The following is a 22,615-nucleotide window of genomic DNA, read 5'->3' on the forward strand; positions in this document are numbered from 1 at the left end:
CCTGCTGGATCACACCAAAGGGCCACCTAGACCTGCATCCTGTAGCCACAGTGGCCAACCAGATGCCTATAGCAGTCGTTTTCAACCAGTGTGCTGTGGCATTCTGGGGTACCCTGAATCATGGTCGGGGTGCCGTGGCCAACAGATGTTTGTGGCAGCAGCTCTGGCTACAAGCTCCCCAGGCAAATGGTGCCTCTGGGACTGGCCAGGGGGTGCTTCCCAGACCTCTGTGTGGCAGTGTGAGGAGGTGCCTCTCTTTGGGGTGGGGGGGAGCTCAGAGACCAGTGGTGGCAGCTGCGGCTGCCCAGAGGACTCCCAAGGAGAGGGTAGAAGAGAGGAGGCTGGGGGAACACTCCACAAAGGAGGGTGGTCAAAAAGGGGTGAGGGGCTGCCAGCTCGGCAGGCAAGGGGTGACATAACTAGGCTCCTGAGCCTCACAGGGGTGCCGAAGAAAGAATGTAGTTGGTCAAGGGAGCCGTGAAGCCAAAAAGGTTGAAAACCTTTGGCCTATGGGAACCAGATGCATGCAGGAACATGAACGCAACGGAACATTCCCCACGTGCTCCCTGGCAACTGAAATTGAGTGGGGTACCACCTCTGATACATGGCCATGGTAGCATGACAATAGTTATCAAGGACAAGACTATCAATGGCTACCTAAAACCCTTTTAAAACCAGCTTTATTCTTTACATGCACATCAATCTCTGACTTTTGTCTTCTGGGTTTCTGGGGGTTTTCCTGTTGTTATTCTGTCTCTCACAGCTACAGTAAACCTACCATTAAAATTATGGACTGGTCATTTCTTCGTCAGAGGGCAAACGGGCAAATTTAGCAGGGGATCAAATACTTTTCCCCCTCACTGTATGTGTAACCCTTGTAAGTGTGCCTAGTGTTTAGTGTGCCATGCGCTCAGTTGAGGAACTGAGATCATTCATTGCTTATCCTGAGCAATAAAATTGTTTACACTTGGAAAGCTCCCCTTTCAGGAAGCAATTCAGTTTTGTCAAAAAGTAGGATTAATATTTACCCACTAGCTGAGAGTTTCAGTTAAAGGGCTAACTAAGGTTCCTAGTATCACCTGGTCTAAAGTTTTTTAAAAATTGATTTCAGCTTCACAGCCAAAGATTTAACAGAAGAGGGCATTAAAAAGAGTAAAGTCTGATAGCACACACAGAAGCTACATGTAAAATGAAATTTGCTGGCTATGTCGAGTTTGCAGACTGCAAAGAAAACTCAAGGTCCAGGAGCAAGTACTCGTTGCAGTAGGTTTGTGTGTGTGTGTTTGTAGATGAGCCTTGCCCAAGAGAGTGCCTTATTTTGGTACATCTTAATCTAAGCCTTATCTACAGCACTTGGGGGACGCAGGTGGCGCTGTGGGTTAAACCACAGAGCCTAGGACTTGCCAATCAGAAAGTCGGCGGTTTGAATCCCCACGATGGGTTGAGCTCCCGTTGCTCGGTCCCTGCTCCTGCCAACCTCGCAGTTCGAAAGCCCGTCAAAAGTGCAAGTAGATAAATAGGTGGTGGAAAGGTAAATGGCATTTCTGTGCACTGCTCTGGTTCGCCAGAAGCGGCTTTAGTCATGCTGGCCACATGACCCGGAAGCTGTACGCCGGCTCCCTCGGCCAATAAAGCGAGATGAGCGCCGCAACCCCAGAGTCGGTCATGACTGGACCTAATGGTCAGGGGTCCCTTTACCTTTTATAGCACTTGGGCAGCCTTTATCTATAGTAGGCATAGTGCAGTTTATTTTTCCTACCTACTTCACCCCCTGGTGATTGCTGCTAATGGGACATGCGGTCAGTAGTTAAGGGTTGTGACCCCTCAGAGTTGTGGAACATAAATGTGTACATATTTAACTTCCTTCCATTTTTAAAGGAGGGGATTACTAATACTCCCCCCCCCAAGAAAATCCTATAGTGCTTTCAATGTCTACACTACTTGAATTTAATACTGGGTCAAGTCACTCTTAAACCATTCTATTCTTCCTTTTGTTTAAATAGCTTAACTTGCTCCATTGGCAGAACACACTGTGAAAGTTGGTGTGGTTTAAAGATTGCCCCTTCCTCCTTGGGTGCCTTCCACCTCAGATGATACCTTTTGGCTCCAACTCACCCTTTGCATGGGTTCTCAACTATGTGTGATAGGTAGGGCGGAATCATGTTTCATCTGCTGGCAAGTCTTTACAGCTTCCTTTGTTTTCTCTGGACTGCTTTTAAAAAGAGAGAGAGCGCCTGTGTGTTAAGAGTCCACAGCTCACATGATGTCATGCTGTTATTTTTCATGAACTAATGCCTTCCCTGTTTGGGGAGGAGCTGCTGAGTAATTAAATGATTCATTGGTTTCTGTATTAAGCCACCTTCCTTAAGACTTCATTTTACTGCATGCAGCGAGTGAGTGTAGAATAGCTTTCAGCAGAGCTATTGTAGGCATGTTGCTCCTTTGTTCAAGTCATGCACTGGGAACAGCTATTGCGGCTCAGAAAAGCCAAGGTAGGTTAGAGAAAGGGGGATCCTTTCTTTCCCGTTAAAAAGAAAAAAACAATTGTAGTTAAGTTTTTATTAAGGGTTTACTTATTAAGAGTAGTCAATATGTTGAGAAAGTTTAATGCTAATTTCATTTTCATGTGACTTTTCCCATTGTAGACATTTTTAAGGCTTGGCTACATACCAGTATATTTTGTTTGGGAGAGTTTCAGCATCTCTGGCTGCTATGGAATTTTTGTGCTCAGTAAATTGATGTAGATTTCAGATTCAGGTGGGCACATGAAAATGAAGGTGAATCATCCTGGAAGTTTAGATACAGTCATGATATTGATACCTCATAGTGTTGAATGGACCTTACTTCGGATGCTCACCTATTCAGCCATTTACACAAGCATACTACTGTTCTAGGGGATGTGGCCCCCACATTCCAACTGTATTTTTAATTTTTTTAAAAAATTATAGGCTGCTTTTCAAACAAAGTTTCACAAAGTGGTTTACAACAGATTGGGATCCGTGCTGGCCCAGGATCGTATGTGGAAAGGAAGCATGAACACACAGTCGCACAATAAGAGACTGAATTTACTTAAAAGGTTTTTTTGCTATACATACTATTACTGTGCTTGCTATGTGTGCTGGAAATATAGAGCTTTTGGAAGTATCACATTACTCTCTCTGTTGTACAGGATAATACATATGACCCAGGGCAGTTAACTCCTTTGCTCTTCACTTTATTGAAGCTAGCGACTGGATGAAATTTCTTGACCCTCATCCTTTTAAGTTCTCCAAAAACTGGAGAGGCTTGCTGGTATTCTTCTCACTGATTTAGAGGTTTCACCTGAACACTGAAGAACAATACCTAAAGAAACAAGATAATAATAAGAATAATAAGTATATTTTTGCTTCATAAATGAAGCAAAGTGCATTTTGAGTGGAGGCTGCATGGTATTAAAGCAGTTTGTAATGTTCACTTTCTTATTCTTTCCCCAGATTGAGCGATTAGATGTAAGCAGTCTAGCACAAACATCCAGTGCAGTGGCCTCAAGCACAGAGTGCAGCATCAACGCAGATTCCATTGATGGAACGCCAGATCCTCAGCGCACAAAAGTGGCCATCACCCACCTGCAACAAAAAATACTGAAGTTGACTGAGCAGATCAAAATAGAGCAAACAGCTCGGGATGACAATGTGGCAGAATACCTAAAACTGGCCAATAATGCGGACAAGCAACAGAGTGCCCGCATCAAGCAGGTATTTGAGAAGAAGAACCAGAAGTCAGCCCAGACAATCCTCCAGTTGCAGAAGAAGCTAGAGCACTACCATCGGAAGCTGCGAGAGATCGAACAGAATGGTATCCCTCGACAGCCCAAAGATGTATTGAGGGATATGCACCAGGGGCTGAAAGATGTGGGAGCAAAGGTCACCGGCTTCAGCGAAGGAGTGGTAGACAGTGTTAAGGGTGGACTTTCCAGTTTCTCCCAAGCAACCCATTCGGCAGCTGGAGCTGTCGTCTCCAAACCCCGGGAGATTGCCTCACTCATTAGGAACAGGTTTGGGAGTGCAGACAATATTGCTAATCTGAAGGACTCCTTGGAAGAAGGTCAAGAAGATGGGACTGGGGGGAAAACTCTAGGTGTTCATAATTTTCAGTCAAGCCCAAAATATGGCAGCGAGGACGATTGCTCCAGTGCCACATCAGGCTCTGTGGGGGCCAACAGCACCACAGGGATCCCTGTGGGAGCACCAAGCTCCAAAACGAACACTCTGGATATGCAGAGCTCAGGGTTTGATGCAATACTGCATGAGATTCAAGAGATCAGAGAGATGCAAGGACGGCTGGAGGAATCTTTTGAGAACCTTAAGGTTCACTATCAGAGGGATTATTCCTTGATAATGCAGGCTCTGCAGGAAGAAAGATACCGGTGAGAATTTCAGACTAACTTTTCACTGATACTACTGATGTTAAAGCACACCTAGGTGCATGCATTCATTCAGCGCTAACAGTCTCACAGGTATCAGGCAGCACCCGTAATATATATACACATGCACAATTGTCCCCTTCTACATGTTCAGGTTTCTTCTTCCAGACCTTCACCTCTTTCAGCTTGCTACTTTTCACAGCCCATGCATTCTGAGTGTCTGTCCCAGTTTTGGAAACCAAAGTAGCCCTGTGCTACAGTTCCCTGCCCATCTCAAAATCCTCATCCTAATGGATGAGGGATTTTTGAGCACAACCTTTTCCGATGATCTACATAGAGGGAGAGGGTGGAAGGCAGAGGGCTCTAGGAGCAAGAATGTTCTATGGCTGCAAAAAAAAAAGTAAAGGCCAAAGCTAGGACTTTCCTCTGGAAGCTGTGAGCCAGTGCAGTAGTTGTAATACTGGTCTTGTAGTCACCCAACACTTAACAAAATGCACTTTGCAGGCTTCAGTGCTATGCTTCTCTAAAGGTTTGTGATACCTTCAGGGCCACCAAATCTTGGAGAATACTTCACCCTGTCTGTTATTATGATATTGGTAGTTGCTGTTCTTTGGTTGCCTCCAAAAAATTGTACCTTGAGTTACATATTGAAAAAAACAATGTCAGATATTTGGACTTGTTGGTCCATGACTCCATATTGAAACTGGGAGGGCTCTAATCATACAATATTATGCTGATAGTATTTGTTCAGGCTTAGAGCAAGCATGAGCGGGCCGTGTTTTATTATTGAATAAAATAACTTACTGTATCATTTGGCATATGGGTCTTAGGATACGATATACCTTTAGGCAGCACTAATTGCTTTTGACTGCTTTTTTGCCATTTGCAGACATTGAAGCACAGAGTGTATTTTTTTTTATTCCCTTTGTTGTATTTGTAGCTTTGAGATTATATCTGCTTCATTGGGTTTAAGGGTAGTGTTAAAAAACCATTATCCTTAAGCAATCAAGATAGAGATATTTAACTGATTGCAAAATAACAGCATTGTCCCAAGAGGTCTTCCTCATCACCCTTCTGTATCACATGAAACTAGCTTTTAGACATCTTGGTATACACTCATTAGGCCATTGTTACCTGTTCCCAGAAGTGGCTCATAGGATCTCAAGTCTTTCCTAATCCTGCTACTTAAGGTGATTTTAACTAGTAATGCTACTAATTAAAGCCACAGTTTCCTGCATGCAATCTGTGTTCTCTTCCACTAGCTGTGGCTCTTTCCCAGATCAGTTTTTTTCAGATGTTCCTATGACTAGACTCTTTTTTCCCCTAGGGTGAGGGTATGTATTCATGATTTTTAAACACTCACATTGCATTTGGTTGTTGTAACGTACCTCTACACCAAATTTATTAAACTGGTTTAAGCACCATAGCCCCCAACCTTGAGAATTGTAATTTTCTAATGCTGTAAGATCTCCAACCACTCTCTGCTATTCTTATGTTTTTATGTGTTAAACTAGTTCAGTTTATAGTTGATATCTGTAGCATTAAGCTGCAAGGAGGGGGGAAAGTACACTTGTTGTCAAATATATCTTATCTCCTATGCACCATAAAATGGTAAGAAGGGCCTAGGCTTAGTGGTAGAGCACCTCTTTTACATGCAGAAGGTCCCAGTTTCAGCCCCCAGCACCTCAGGATATGACTGGGAGAGACCCTAGTCTGACTCACTGCCAATCAATACTGAGCTAGATAGTCCGAATCCGTATAAGGCAACTTCCTATGTCAGTCACACGTCTGAGTTGTATGTGTGTGCAGAGCCCCTCTGTCAGGAAGATTCTGTAGTTAGACACAGAGTTTTGGCAGATACCTGGCCGCCATCCTCTACTTTGTTTATAAGGAAAAGTTGCTTATATAAATAGTTATGTTTCCTAACAGAAAGGAGGTTAATTACATTCCTTTACTCTAAAGCTAAAATCATGCTGTCTTCCCTCTCCCTCCTTCCCCTCAGTAGTGTGGAAGTTCCCTTTCTGGCAGCTTTTGTAGCTGTTACTGCCATTATAGCACTGAAGATAAACAAAGAGCATTGCGTCAAAAGATTTATTTGTTAACTCTCATTGCCCTTTTTACTGTGTAAGGTTCCTTGCTGAGGGATTAGTAAAATCCACTTTAAGACACCCAAAAGATGGGGCTCTCCCTTGGCCTTGGTGAAGTGATAACTGATGCCAAGAAAGCATATGGTAGTTTGCTGAAGGCCATAGGTAGAACCGGTATGGGAGTTCAAGGCAGGCATTTCTCCGTTCTTGTGTTTAAAAATGACCCCAGTATGAAAGTCAGGGGGTTACACCAAAGGGTTCCGTTTCCTGTACAAAATTTTATTTCTCTAATGCAGTGGTAGCCAGTGTGGTAACCTTCATAGATGATTGGACCTCAGTTTCCTGGCCGTTGATCATGCTAGCTGGGGCTGATGGGAATTAGATTCCTGTGATCGTTAGGGGACACCGTGTTAGTGATTCCTGCTCTAATTAGAGTAGTTGGCGTTGCATGTAGTTTGTTTATCATTCCCTGTTTGTCTGCAGCCTTCCTTCTTGCTGATGGCATTGTAGTTGCCTTTGTTCGCTGAGACTTGGTGCTTCTAGAGCTGTCTCATCTTCTGATTCCCCCCTCCCATTCCACCCGGCCAGCATTTTTTGATGACAGTATGATTTCGCAAGTCACTTCTGCCCTGTGCTGTAGTGTCAGAAGTTATTAGAAGCCTTGGCAGAAGCTGTGCCTCCTGTCCATTGGGCAGTTGATGTGGCCTCATAGTCCAGACTGATTAGCCACTCCTTTTACTTCCCTCTTTGGTAATATCTGCCTGTCTGTTCTTTTTGCAATCGATCCTTTATCAGTGAGACCAAACTCCAAAATAGCCTGTTGCTTAATAGCTTTGAGAATATAGCTGATGTTTACTTGATAAAACAGGACTTTATGTGCTGTCATCAGTTTCTACTGAGTCTCTCTTGTTACAATTTATGCCCGAAGCTTTCTTTACAGAGCGAAAAATGACTTTAGATAGCTTAGATGCACTCCGTTCACTCACAGACTGCCAGTCTTCATGGGATCATCTTAGAAGCTCAATTAGTGTGTTGTGCTGCATTTGTATTTCAGTTTTTACAAGTTTAATCCCTTTGATCTCCATTCTGTTGCTGTTTAATTCTAGTCTACCAAGATAGCCTTGAGACCAGTCATTTAGTGCTTTGCTGGCTTGTGATATGCAGAACTTTGTTTTGGAGACTTCTCTTATAGTCTCAATTTGAAATCATGATGTAAAAAGTGATGCATATTATGTGGAGCTTTAGAACAGTGGGTACCTATGCTAACCACAAAATATACAGGCACATCCTGTACCACACACGTGATTTTTATTTTATTTTGTATACAAAGGTGTGCATTTGCTACTTCAAAACAGAAGATGTCTAGCACAGTCAGTAAGAGCATGAGACTCTTAATCTCAGGGTCATGGGTTCAAGCCCCAAGTTGGGCAGAATGATTCCTGTTTTACAGGGGGTTGGACTAGATGACCCTCATGGTCCCTTCCGACTCCACATTCTACGATTCAAGTGAAATGCTGGGTTTGAGACCTCTTACTGCAAGATCAAAACAACCAGCTTTAAAAAATCGTTATGGCATGTTCCAATCAATTTACGTCTTGGGTGTCCTATAGATGTTAAAGCAGTGGTGCAGGAGCTTCCCATAGCAGTGCTGTGACATCTAAAGGGAACATTGGATGTTTCATCGTTAAAGAGAAAATTGGGCACCCTTTGCTACCAGAGGCAGCAAGTCTTCTTTGCACTGCAGCAAATTAAAATCGCCCCCAACTATTAGATCATGGGCAAATATCTATGTATGCTGCGGAACCCAGGCAGTAAGCACCCAGAGTACTGCAAAAATGTCAGTTAAAATTCAGAATGTTAAGGGAGTTGTAGTACATGCATTACCTACTCAGCAGTAAGCCCCATTGAGCTCAAAAGAACTTAAATGTGTGTGGGATTGCAGCTCTGAATAACATCACAGTGCTCAGCCCATATACCTTCAGTTCATTTAATGAATTGATATTGCCCTTCAGCAGGTATATCCAAGGCAGAAAAAAACAAATATGTTATAAAACAATCAATACAAGAGAAGGATTAAAGTATCTTATCAGATTCAAAGCATGGGAAAATAAAATGGGCTGTAACTGGCACCAAAAAGACATGAATGCAGGCCCCAGGCAAGCCTCTTAGGAAGAAAATTCCCTGAGTGAGGCACCACAAATAAAGGAATGTTTTGATAGCATGGTAACATGTTACATATTTGGTATTATTCTTTGCCCTCTGATACAGGGCCTTGGAGAGAGCTGAAAATTGCAGAATTTTTTTTTATAAAAATGTCCTATTGGCATTTATAACTGATCCCCTTGGTACTGTTTCCAAAAACACAATAATCTCACAATATAGGACACAATAAACCCAAAATACCACTCTATATTATTAAGCTTCAGTGCCTGCATGCTCTGAGGGTGCTGTAGGGTCATTGAGGGTTTCTACTCAAGGTAGAGGCTTGCTGCCTTTAAAGAAAAATACTGACAGATTGGGCTAACCCCTGCCTTTTCTGCAAATCCCTCCCCAAACCTCCCTAATGAAGATTGTACATGTGTCCATTCCTCTGCTGTTGAAGAATATCACTGGTAGGAGAAGGTAACAACGTGATTTAATTGGCAAAAGGCAGGCAAGCATGGCTAGTTTCTGTCCAGTGAACAGAAGACATTTCTGGGCAGGAAAAGGGTAAGGAGGCTCTTCCACATCCAGAGATTACAAGGTGCCAGCCTCCTTAAGGTTCTCTTACACGCTATGGTGAGAAGATGGACTTGGTGCCAAATTTTGTTTTTTAGTGTCAGTTTGTCTGAGCCAGATTTTCCTTCTATCCTTTATACTCACTCGCTCTGTGAAAGCACCTGTGATGCAGAGATGTTGAGCAAAATCACCCTTCCTTTGTCATGAAGCTATCACCCATAGGTGGGAGGAAATACCGTGCTTAGCTTGGAAAGAGTGTTTTCTTTGGTATGCTTCCCCCAATCCAAATTCTGCCCCTGGACCCTCTGAATGTTTCAAAGATGTTGAGCAGAATCAACCTTTCTCCACTGCCAAGGCAATGTGGCAAAGTGTTCCCTTGTAAACTATGTTCTCCAGTGAAAACTGCATATAAACCTTTTGGGATCCACTTGTCAACTAATGCTACCTTTTAAGTACTATTCCCTCCCCCGACCCCCTTTATAATTGCAAATATAAGAGTATCACACCAATTGCTAACTCTGGATATGTATTTTTTTCCTCCATTTTAGTATACATACCTAGGCAGCATATATTTGCATAGAGGGGAGGCAGCAAGTGAGGCTGTCTCTTAAAGGGGCTGCATAACAGTAACAGTGTGCTGTCATGAAAAGGAAACCAGCCCTAGAAATAAGAAAAGGCCCTTGTCATGCGAACATGTTTGGACAGCTCTGTGGCACTTCCTACAATTTAAGATGCCCTTATTTGAGTTCATTATACTGGGTGCCTTTAAATTTATGCTTAGAAGGCTATAGAAAGCCCACTAATATGTGCTGTAATGTTGGTGTGAAGTGATTCCTGGCCCAGAAACCATAATGTTTTGTACCAGCTGCTGCAGCAGCCTCAAAACAGTCACGAAGGGCAGACTTCTCTAGAATCTGATTAGAGTTTAAGAATGTTAAATAGCCCTGTCAGAGCAAGAATACAGTTGATGAGGCAACCCAGGATTCCTTTTGAATGTATATTATTATAGTTGTGCAAGGTTACCTACTTACGTTTTTCCCACGTGACATTATGCTCACGTGCATAATGAACAGCATGTGCATGTGAACAGCAGTAAATTTAAAGCCTGATGTGAAACTACACAAAGAAAATCGAAACCCTTGAATTCCAGGATACACTTTCCTATATTTAATTTGTTTTGAAATTTAAACCCTGCTTTTCTTTATAAGCTTAAAGCTGCATTTTAAAAAGTCCATAAAACATGCAGAATCTACAGGACTTTCAAATAAGGTAGATTTAGCTGCTTACCAGTGAAAATTTCAGTTTTACTGTCTTAGAGCACTTTAAGACCTACACGGGTGTGGGAATATGTATTAAGTTTCCTGCCATCACATTGAATCCACCAGTCTTTGGTAATATGGCGCCCTGAGTGAGGCCAAAATTTCGCATCCCCTCAGCTCAGTGCCCTGTTTGGGGGAACTGTCCACACCACCCTAAATCCAGCACTGCTACCAACTCTGGTTTTCAAAATGGTTGGTCATCTCTTTGAGCCTGAGTTTGCAAAGAAATGCAAAGTAGATACTTTTAAAATATGTTTGACGGCCATATTTCTCTGTTCTAGATGTGAACGGCTAGAAGAGCAGCTGAATGACCTGACTGAGCTCCACCAGAATGAGATCCTTAATTTAAAGCAGGAATTGGCCAGCATGGAGGAAAAAATAGCTTATCAGTCTTATGAACGTGCCAGAGACATCCAGGTTGGTGAAAGTGACAAGCAAATTGAAAACGGTCAACTGATTATATTTTTCTTAACTATTGAGCTGGTTCAGTTTCCACTTTAATTCCCATTAACAGTGGAATCAGATTTTGTGCCCTGTATTCTGAATTACATTTATCTCATTGTTTTTACTGCAGGAGTCTTTGTTAACAGGAGCCAGTTAACCATCTATAGTACTCTCAAAAGTTCAAATGAGAGTTTCCCTCCATATTTGAGGGAAGATCTAATAAAGCTTTTCCATGTGTGTTTGTGCCAAAATGCTGCACTGTGAAGCATAAGAGTTTTTTTTTATAGTATTTTCCCCAGTTAGCTGATGGCAGGATGTGTCTGTCACTAATTTGAATCCTATCTGCACAAATGTTGAATTAAAAACAGTAGCTGGCTTTGTATATCCTCTCAGGCCTTTCAGGAAGCAACCTATTCCATTTTTCTTTCCCAAATAAGGATGTGTTTTGAGGGGGAAGTTTTTGGTCTGGGTATGTCAAGTATTTGAAATTCAGAAGTCTGAAAAGTTGAACTTGGAGAGTTGCAGCTGCAAAATAAACACCAAGAACAAGTACCCAAGCCCTTGCCTGACCACAGTGAAATACATTCTTACTTGTTTCACATTCACCCAAGTTATAAAGCCAAAGTAATCCCTTACAGGGTTGTTGCTATTATTCCAGCTGGGGGAAACAGTGTTCAAAATTCTGCCACATAAACTGTCCAGGTGTGTAAATAATAAAATTATTATTATTATTATTATTATTATTATTATTATTATTATTATTATTATTAATTTATACCCCGCCCGTCTGACTTGGTTTCCCCAGCCACTCTGGGCAGCTTCCAACAGAATATTAAAATACAATAATCTATTAAACATTAAAAGCTTCCCTAAACAGGGCTGCCTTCAGATGTCTGCTAAAAGTCTGGTAGTTGTTTTTCTCTTTGACATCTGGTGGGAGGGCATTCCACAGGGCAGGTTCCACTACCGAGAAGGCCCTCTGTCTGTGTAGGTTTAGGGTGTTGATTTTAAATTAGAGAGGTGCATTCAACCCCTTCTGGTTCAGTGGTAATTATAATAGTAATAAAAATGGTAATCATCATCATCATAATAAACAATTTTCACTAGCTGTTCTGTTGCTACTTCAGCATAAATTAAACACCAGTGTCTGGAGCACTTATATTATAAACTGCCACCATTGTTGGTGAGGGGTATGAGACACAAGTATTCATGCTGGGATGTGTGGGGTGGTGTTCAGGCAGGTAGCTGAAATTGAGCTGGAAACTAGCATTAGTCTACCTTTCCTGAAGAGCTATGTCTCTTCATTCAATCCCAGAGTTGCACTGTTTATAACAGTGGCCTGTGATATGAAAGCATGAAATGGAAAACAGGTAGGATCCACTGTCCTCTACTATTGCTGAGGCTGAATCTATCATGCCACCAAGGCTTGTGAAAGTACAGTTGTAAATGCAATAAGCAACTTGCATTGTGGTTGGATCTGCTTGTTTGCATTGCGAATTCCCTGTATGCACTATGCAGCACGAAGGGAATTTTTGCTACAGGACATGAATCCAACAAGTGTTACTCATATCCTGTGCAGTGTGAGTAAGGCTGCAGGAATGCCTGAGGTATTGAACTCCCAAACTTTATTTAGACTCGGGATATGCAAAACCAGTTCTTCACCCGTGTCCTTGGCACCTGATCCCACTGTCAGCAGATTGGCGTGATTCCAACCAAATGTGTCCAGGAACCCACTGCAGTTTTTGACCCATTTGAGTAGGAAGCAATACAGAACAAGGCCAGCCTCTCTCCCTTCCCCATTTTTGGATGAAACCAACATGCATATGCATGAGATAAGGTGTTGTGCAGTTACTGATTCATTCTCTTACTCTCAACAGGAGGCACTGGAGGCATGTCAAACCAGAATCTCAAAGATGGAACTGCAGCAGCAACAGCAGCAAGTTGTCCAGTTGGAAGGTCTTGAAAATGCCACTGCCAGAAACCTCCTGGGCAAACTAATTAACATCCTCTTGGCTGTCATGGCCGTTCTGTTGGTCTTTGTCTCCACCGTGGCCAACTGTGTTGTCCCCCTCATGAAAACTCGCAGCAGGACGTTCAGCACTTTATTTATAGTGGTCTTCGTTGCCTTTTTGTGGAAGCACTGGGACGCCATCACTGGCTACTTGGAACGGTTCTTTTCTCCCCCTAGATGATGTCGAGAAGAGCTGGCTGTTGCCCTACCCACTCCGGTTTGCTCTGGCAAGTGAGCATGGCAAAGCTTAATCAGCCACTCCTTCCTCTGCTGAAGTTTTAAAGTGTCAGAGTGTGAATTTGTTTACAGTTAAAATAACATTTTCTCTCTATGAGACACATTGGCAATAGTATTTTTTAGATTTTATTCAAGAGCTCTTTTTGGCAAAAAAAAAATATCCTGGATACTTTTTATGTAGCATGGTTCTCTTTGGATGCAAATCTTTAAGTTTCCTTAAATGTACAAAAATAAAACACCAATTTGGAGCACACCAATGGGCAATTTAAATTATGGCAAACTACTGTACTAAACCTGTTGGGGGAGAGGAGAAGACAGTTACATAAAGCGTAATAAAGATTAATCTAGTGCACAGTGACACCGTGACGATCCCATAATGCTACTGTGAAACCTGACCACATTCCATGTCCGAATGTATAGCTTCAGGGTGGCTTTCTCTAATGGAAGACCAGTGCAATGCATGGAAGTCCCTGGATCCGTTGCTGGGTTGGCCTCTTCTGCTAACCACCCTCTTTCTGCAAGGCCTATTAAACTTTTTGGCTAGCTATATGAAGTGGACAAGTTATGCCAGACATAGTTACTGCACAGTTGTACTACAGTATTTTGAAGTAGCCCTTTAAATACTTTAAGCAAATGCCCTTGGTTGCACTTTTACGGTTTTTTAATATATGTATAGTCACAGATTTAAAAATCCGAATGGCATACTTGAAGAGTGTAATACTCAAACTCTCAGTGCTTCCTTATTGTTTCTAATAGGATTTTTTATTATTCTTATTGGGGGTTGTTTTTGAACTTAGTGGTGGGCAGGGTCATCATCTCTCTCTCTTTTTGTTTTCCTTTAAAATAAAGAAGTGATGTTCTGAAATGAAGAAATGTGTGAATAAGTGTGAGCTGTCTTATCCTGAAACAGTTTTGGAGAAGGCAGGAAACAGCTTCAAGTGCATCTTGAGTGCAGACCTATTCAGGTGTGATTTGTATTCTCCCTAACTTGCCGACGCAGCATCACAAAGAGAGCTCTCTCTCCTCCTCTTAGTCTTCGCATAGTGTCTTTTTCTTTTAAAGGTGTGGCAGGCAGGTCTGTTACATATAGAGAACTGAATACTTTCCAGAGAGTAAAGAAATCCTTGTCTGACGTAAGGAGAGATGAAAACTAACTTTTGAAACTGCCAAGTGAGTGAGCTGAAGTTCTGCTCCGAAAATAAAATTGGTACTTGGAAGTCATAATCTCACAGATAGTCCATAGGTTTTATATTTTCAGTTTAGATTCTTGCATACCAAAGCTAGGCTTGTGGCTGAATAGCCTACATCCAGTCAACTTCAGGTCTGTTCTGAAAGTTGCCCTGTATCTTTAAGGGAAGGGTAAACACTTAAGGAAACATCAGATCAAAAGGCCAATCCCTTAGATATTCCCAGATTTAATTTACTGTTCAAATAAACCCCTGATAATGGAAACCAAAGTTATCCTGTTAGCAAGCTGGCAGTGTTCACTGTTGGTGGGGTTTTTTGTGTTTAGAGCCCTTCTGTGCATCTTGTTCTCATATAGTATTTGATGGAGAGAGTCTCCTTCCCTCAATAAGTAATAATATATTGTACAGCTTTACTGACTGATGGTTGTACATTACCAAGAAATGGGGGGAAGTGTAACTGCCAATGGCTTGTGCTGGTTCATTCTCCACCCACATTCATATTGACTGTCAAGATTATGTCCCAGAGGGGGGGAGAGAGAGAGAATGTTGTCCTGGGCAAGACATGCAGTTAGGGGAGAAGTGTCATAAGAAATGACCGCTTGTTCCTCTGCTTTCCTTTTTGGAAACATGTGAACTGGTCCTAGGACTGGAACAAGACTGTGACATGTTTCTTTCAGGAGCCTTTTTCTTTTTTACACTGGCCAATAGGGTTTATATCTCTGGAATTCAGATTCATTCTTAATTCTGGCTCACTGTACTCATTGTGAAACAAGTTCGTTGTTTTTTAAAAGTCTGTTTTACATCGTTGGAATTCAATAATTTATTGTAACGTACCCTTGGTCAGTATTGCATCTTATGAAATTAACAATGCCCAAGTGACCTGAAATAATGTGGAATATGAAGTCCAGGAACTCTTGCTGTTAGGGCTTTATCCTCTAGAACTGCGTAACCATTTCCCTTGCTTTCCAGAATGGGACTTGATTTCTGATTGCTATTTTCCAGCAGCAAGAAACCTTCCCTCTGCCCTAGTCATGGTTCAAGAGATTCAGCGTATCACTTTTCAGATTCACGGCTCTTTATATACTCAGGTTCCTCAATCGAATAACATTACACCTCATTGTCACTGAGCAAATATCTGCTTGTCCTTCTTAGGAATTGCCAGTTTCAACAGACTCAAGCCAAAAAATAAATAAACAAACATTCCTGTTTCCCTAGACTTGCAGATACAGAATGAATTTGTTAGTATTCCCATTCCCATTTATACTGATCTGCCATGACAAGAATCTCTCTTAAGTTTATGCCCACTTTACTTGATATAGCATCCGACTCTCCACCCTTTCTCAATTTTCACGGTATTTCATTAAAAAAAATACTAAAGGAAGCAACAAGGGCAGGCTTTGGTCTGCATTCTGAAGTGCTTGAAATGAGCCTCTTCCAGGAACTCGTATCCTGGCATCTCCTTCAGGTTTTTGATGGTACTCTGAATTCACTGTAGATTTGTTTAGCCCAGGATACAAACCAACACAAAGTGGATGATGAATGAGCACTTTGTTACTCATTACTCATTAAAGTCTAAAAGGAGGGGGTGGCGCTTAATTCCATCCCCTGTAAAAATGCATTTATGGCTTCTGAATTCTGAGTGTACCATAAACAAACTGTCCTGTTTACCAGAAGGAAAATGATTGATAGAACCCCTGATCTCCAGGACTGTTCTGTGAAGGTCTTTTGGCTTACAGTTATAAGTGATTCTCAATACCATCATATTTCTGAAAGGCTGCCAAAAGTGCTTTGTGTTGTTGAATCCTATCTGTCAACTCTCTTAACCTGACTCCTGTCTTGTCGTTTTGCCATTTGTATTTTTACTTTATTTTATTTTGGTTAGCAGATCATACATTTTCTCCCTACCGTTGGTCTGAAGGGCTGTGGCTGCATCAAATTGTTTAAGAGATGTTAATTATTTCAGAAATGTGAACTAGCTTTAAAACTCCCATCCCATTTGCAAGTGCTGTGTTCTTTTTCTTGAAGGTGAAGCATTCCTGGATGACTTGTTTAAAGGCAGTGTCTGCCAGTGAATGAGTGTGTGTGTGTGTGTGTGTGTGTGTGTGTGTGTAACATTACTCTTACTATTGCTCTTTTTACTGCTGTGGACCTCCTTGAGTTACAGAATTATTTTTCCATATAGTTTCTTATTTGGAGAGGGTGAAGTGTTTAATATATTAATCACATATCAGCTGATCACAAAAAGGAATAAATGTAGCAGACTGCCTTGAAGGAAAGATAAGTGATATTTTAACATGCTTACCATGCTTCATGAAACATTTTCAGTCCTACTCAAGAGTAGATCCACTGAAATTCATGGGCATAAATTAACCATGCCTGTAAATTTCTGTGGCTCTGCTCTGATTACAACATGGTTGGAAAGAACCCTATTTGCCTTTTTTTTTTTTTTTTTACTAAAGTGAAAAGTTAACCATGTTTTGATTTTCTTTCATACCTCCCACCATTGCATATGATGCCTCATATGTTCTGAGCGTATCCTCAAGTGATAACATTGTGTTCACAGTGATTACTTAATTAGTTTATTCCAACTTTGTGGACACCTAAAAACCTGATGTCGTTGAGGAGGTCTGTAGGTTCGTGCATTGGCCAGCTGGGTCATGATCTTTCTTCTACATGGGGTGGGGGTAGGACTTGTAAGAAATGAAAGCTGCAAGCAGTAGAAACCAAGAAGCCAGCTCCTGACGGAGGGAGGGAGGCAGGTGTTTTGCCCTCGCTGGATTGCTTGCCAGTTTCTAAGAGAATTCTGAATGTGGCTAAAAGAGGTCTGTGTGTCTGTATTGTGTATGCCAGGTGGTACCGTGCATCAGTAGGCAACTGACATAGCTGTAAGTGTGGTTTTTTTAAGAAGTATAAAACTAAAAACTCACTTGCACAGGAGGAAGAGTTACAGAAATGACACTTGTGAACGTAACACTGTAGTTTATAGGTATTTTAAGCTGCTAATTGTTGAGAGGGATTGACATTTGTCTTGTCTGATCGTCACAGGCTTGTCTGTGGCTTACACTGTATATAAAATTAAATAAAGACCTCAGATATTAAGTGCTGCGTGACTTCAGTGTTTCTAAAGGTTGTCTAGGGAGGGGTTGGGCAGGGAACCAATGCAATGGTGTGACGATATTCGAGCTATCAACCGCTGTTTTGGTCCTCTGAGGGAAAGGAATATCCAACCTGGAAATGGGGGAGGGAGCCAAAGTAGCATGACGAAAAGTTGATTTTTGTCAAAGTTTGTGTGGCCTTTTCCTTTGGCCATGTGCTTACGTTATCAAGTCCTTTGACCGCATACAAGGCTGCTGTCTAGCGAGTCAAAATTGGTCCATCTAGTTCAGTACTGTCTGCTCCGACTGACAGAGGCTCTCCAAAGTCTTAAGCAGTGGTCTTTTTCCCAGCCCAGCTGCCTAAAAACCTGTCATTGGAGATGCCTGGAATTCGAGCTGAGACCTACTGTATACAAAACAATGTGTTCTGTGCTGCCCCAGCAGCGGGTTTCAAACTTTCCACCTCCCAGGAACCCTAACCACACCTATCTGTCTTCCAATAAACTTCTTCACATCATATACCAAGTGATTTTTTTAAAAGTTGCACGCTCCAGTCACATGAAGCCCTGTTGGTGGCCATCTGCTGTGCTATGTGCATACCCAAAATTCATGTGGCCACACAAATGCTCCAGAGCACAGTTGGGAAACACACACACACACGGACTGATAAAGGATAAGTGGTACAAAGTTTTCCAGTGTGGTTGTCTACACACAGCCCTTTCCAACACTGACTCTTTGCAATAGACCTTGGAGGGCTGGGTAGGCAATGAAGCAGTCACATGATCGTGACTTGGAGAGAAGGAACTCAAAAAGCTGCATTCGTTCATCTCAGACTTGGTGCCTTAAGATGGTTGGGGGAATCCTAAGATGGTGGTGATCGGCTGCATCTCTGGGATTTGGCAACAAGTCTCCTTGCCCACAGGGGAGCTTTAAGAGGACCTTGGGTTAACTCAGGCAAACCGATGTCAGCCTACACTATCTCTCAGGGTAATTTTAAGGCTGAAATCTTCTTGGAGATCCTTGGAAGAAGGAAAGGATGTACATGTCACAGGGGGATTTTATCTAGGGAAGACTTGCCAATACAGTGGCTGCTACCATCTGTGTTTATCACACAAGATCTATGCAACACTGGCTAATCTGACAGCCTTTTCCATCCTAGATTTGGCATACTTCAGGACCTGCCACATTTGTCGTCTTTCCTCTGGCAAGGTAGATAGACCGTTTACCTTTCTCTCCATCCTGGCTGTAGCTAAGAGAAAAGAGACACGTGAGATGGAACCTTGGAGTTAAGAGCTGCTCTCAAGTGACAAGAAGTGCTAATTTAGGATTCAAAATCAAATTGTGATTGGTTATAATAGGAATTTCAGAGAAAGCATGTTTTGGCAAAATGATTGCATCAGGACACAGCCTCACTACGTATGGATCAGGTATCCCAGAACATTGCACCCTCTCCAGCAACTTGGGGAAAGCTTATGATTCGTATGGGGAAACTGCAGTGGGGTCTACTGCCACTTAAACATAATTTTCAAAGTATTTTCTTGCTCTTGTATCCTCTTGGATAACCAGATGACGGTGGGAACAGTGGCAGGGCAGGGTGCCACTTCTCACTTTGCCTCAAGCTGCGAAATGGGACACACCACCCCTGGTCAGCCAGATAGGACCCAGTTTCACAGGCTATCTCATTTCATTTATTTCATAAAATGTATACACCACTTAGAGGGACGCGGGTGGCGCTGTGGTCTAAACCATAGAGCCTAGCTCTTGCCGATCAGAAGGTCAGCAGTTCGAATCCCCACGACGGGGTGAGCTCCCATTGTTCTGTCCAACTCCTGCCCACCTAGCAGTTCAAAAGCACATCAAAGTGCAAGTAGATAAATAGGTACCTCTCCGGCAGGGAGGTAAACGCCATTTCCGTGCGCTGCTCTGGTTCGCCAGAAGTGGCTTAGTCATGCTGGCCACCTGACCTGGAAGCTGTCTGCGGACAAACGCCAGCTCCCTTGGCCTATAGAGCGAGGTGAGCACCACAACCCCAGAGTCATCTGTGACGACCTAACGGTCAGGGGTACCTTTGGAAGACATTTACAAAATGTGCCTGGCTGGATGTTTGAGCCCTGTGGGGTGGGTGTAAAATCCATTTTTATTTTAAAAAATAAAACATAATGTCCATTATATTCTGAAAAACAGGTCTTAATCTATGTGAAATAAAAATCTACATTTTGAAATTTTAAAATTGTGACAAATTGTAAAGGTGTTTGAGGAATTGTGTTGCCCTCTAGGCTTGGCCCATGATGTGTGTGTGCGCGCACACACATATACATATATAAGCATTATATGCATCTTAAAACACTGGGAAGTTATAGCTCCTAAAGAGCATCTTCCCAGACAAGCCTTCTGGGTAGGCACTCTTACTTTTATTCAACTTACTCTTCTGTATTCTTAACTGTTGGTCTGGCACACCACCTAGTGGCGGACTGATCTGCTTTGCTGTGATCTTATTTCAGCAGTTCCTTCTGTTTGCAGAAATGAACTTACAGTGGTACCCTGGGTTAAGTACTTAATTCGTTCCGGAGGTCTGTTCTTAACCTGAAACTGTTCTTAACCTGAAGCACCACTTTAGCTAATGGGGCCTCCTGCTGCTGCCGCACCGCCAGAGAACGATTTCTGTTCTCATCCTGAAGCAAAGTACTTAACCTGAGGTACTATTTCTGGGTTAGCGGAGTCTGTAACCTGAAGTGTATGTAACCTGAAGTGTATGTAACCTGAAGTGTATGTAACCAGAGGTACCACTGTAGTAGCAAATATTTACACAGAGGTTTGAGACTCTGGCGTAGGACCAAAATGGCCTTTGAAACCCTGAATGATACCTTCTCTGGGAGACAGACAGAAGTGTGTGGTCCATTGGTTCTCCTGGATCTCTCATTGGCTTTTGAAACCATCAACCAAGTTATCCTTCTGGATTGGATTCTGTGGGTTGGGAATGAGAAGCACAGTGTGGCAATGATTCCATTCCTACCAACAAAGCCAGGTCCCGAAGGTAATGCTGGGAGATTTCTGAATGTAGGTAGTTGCCTATTACTGAATCATGCCATTGGGCCCATCCACCTCAGTATTGTCAGCTACTCTCCTGGATTTCAGACAGGGATTCTCCCAGCCCTCCCTGGAGAAGCTGAGGGTTGAACCTCGGGCCTTCTACATGCATGTAGATGAGCCATGTCCCTCCCCTGGTACCCAAAGTCCAACCTCATGGTAATTGATTCATGGGGTCCCTCAAGGTTCCATTAGGTCCTCAATGCTATTCAACACCCATATGAAGCTGCTGGGTGAGCTCAGCAAAGTTTGGACCCATTGTGTTGAAAATCATGTTGAAGTCATGCTCAAGTCACATTTCAGTCCACCAGCTTGATTCAAAATGGCAGCCAGCATTTGAACATTGACAAAAACTGCCATGCTCCACTTCAGGAACCCTTGTGCTAAGTTTGGCAACGCTATATTTAGAGTTGTCTGAACACAAGAGAGGACAAATGGACAAAACATTTCCCAAAATACACAGGGGGGGGGGATACTCTTTGAGAGTTAAGATCCCTGCTGCAAACTCTTCCTCCTCCATTCCTCAAGTCCCATTGGGACTTAAGGCAGGAGGCTAACAGTAGGTGGAGCCATAGATTACAGACAAGAGTCAGCTAATTCTAGTTTGTCTCCATCATCTTCCCTGCTGAATTCTACAAGGGCAACACTGAGAGAAAGGAAGAGGAAGCTGACAGAGGATGCCATCCCTGGATCGGTTGTAAGGAAGGCATTCAGGGGCTGGCTGGGAGCAAGCAGAATGGAGGGGCAATGCTCCATTCATCCTAATAGACCACTCTCCACTGTTAATAATTAAAGATTTGTTTACCGTTGTCTGCGTTAGATAACTTCATTCGTTTTTGTTCAGATATAAAAACAGTAGAACCTCAGAGTGTGATGCACTGAGTGAAAAGAGACAGAGAAGTAGATGCATGAGAGTAACTGAAGTACATCAACATAATTATCTTGAGGAATGGCAGTAGTAAAAAAGTATGTTTTTAAGGTAGAGCTTTCCAAACTTTTCAAGTTGGTGACACACTTTTTGGACATGCACCATTTCATGACACTGTAATTCAGTTTTACTAGCAAACCAAAGGTTAAACTAACCTGTTCCATCCCCAGGAGGAGCATGGGGCGCATTCGCACGACACAGTTGCACACTGCAGCCGACACACTAATGTGTCACAACACACAGTTTGGAAAGCTCTGGTTTAATGGCACCTTATATGCCAGAGCTGAAGGGTCAGATTCATGTAAACTGGAAGAGAGTCCTCAAGTGTGAATCACCACCAAGAAGGCCTTGCCTTGCGTAGTCACCCAATCATTGACAGGCACACCAGCCTCAGATACAAATCATAAGAGTATGGGCAGGGCCATTCAATGTAGGTGAGCCTTATGGTAATCTGGTAGTATAACATTTAGAGTTTTAAAATTTAATACTGGCACTTTGAATTGGACCTGGAAATACACTGGTAGCCAATGCAACTGGTGGGTGGGCGGAGGGGAGTAGAGTCACATGTTCAGACTTTCTGGCCCCCATTAGCATCCTGGCAGTTGCATTTTGCACCAGCTCAAATTTCCAAGCCAGCTTCAGAGGCAGCTCCTTTAAAAGCCCCCAGGCTATGCCCTCTCCTGGAGAGCAGAGCTATGTGTATTTCACAGTATATACTGCCTCCTGAACTAGCCTTCTACCTCAGATGTAGCACAGGGAATGCTATCCCATCACCAGCATTGTATTAAGCTTCAAACACCAGTGCTTCCGTATGTGGATCATGGAGAGATGCCTTCTTCTCTTCTACCTCAGGCAGGAAAAGATCTTGGGCCTGCTCTGAGATCACATATCCCACAATTGTCCTGGGAAAAAACGTTTTTTGTTGTGAGAGAATGGTGGCCATTTTGGTTGCTGTGATCTTGCACAATTTTGCAGCGAGATACACCCCCCAGCGTTTTTTTGGGGGGGGGACAACGCAAATTCAGGGCAACTAAAATGGCCACTATGCTCTCGTGATTAAAAAAATCAGGAAGGTGACACCTGGGAAGGTGGCATCCTGG

General features: G+C 42.7%; 1 protein-coding gene across 7 annotated transcripts in view; it reads left to right on the forward strand.

The window, feature by feature from the left end:
- TMCC1 (transmembrane and coiled-coil domain family 1) overlaps window positions 1–17,504 on the forward strand; it is a 113,845-nt gene extending 96,341 nt beyond the window's left edge. For 6 of the 7 annotated variants that reach the window (XM_053378076.1, XM_053378075.1, XM_053378081.1 and 3 more), the window contains 3 exons: window positions 3,474–4,405; window positions 10,808–10,943; window positions 12,848–17,504. In XM_053378076.1, coding sequence (XP_053234051.1) covers window positions 3,474–4,405; window positions 10,808–10,943; window positions 12,848–13,162 — 1,383 coding nt within the window. In that variant the 3' untranslated portion in view covers window positions 13,163–17,504. Of the gene's footprint in view, window positions 1–2,383; window positions 2,493–3,473; window positions 4,406–10,807; window positions 10,944–12,847 lie in introns of those variants that run through there. The other variant, XM_053378077.1, reaches the window with a different exon arrangement.
- Window positions 17,505–22,615: the final 5,111 nt, after the last annotated feature.

The sequence above is a fragment of the Podarcis raffonei genome, chromosome 2 (assembly GCF_027172205.1).
Source record: "Podarcis raffonei isolate rPodRaf1 chromosome 2, rPodRaf1.pri, whole genome shotgun sequence".
Classification (NCBI taxonomy): Eukaryota; Metazoa; Chordata; class Lepidosauria; order Squamata; family Lacertidae; genus Podarcis; species Podarcis raffonei.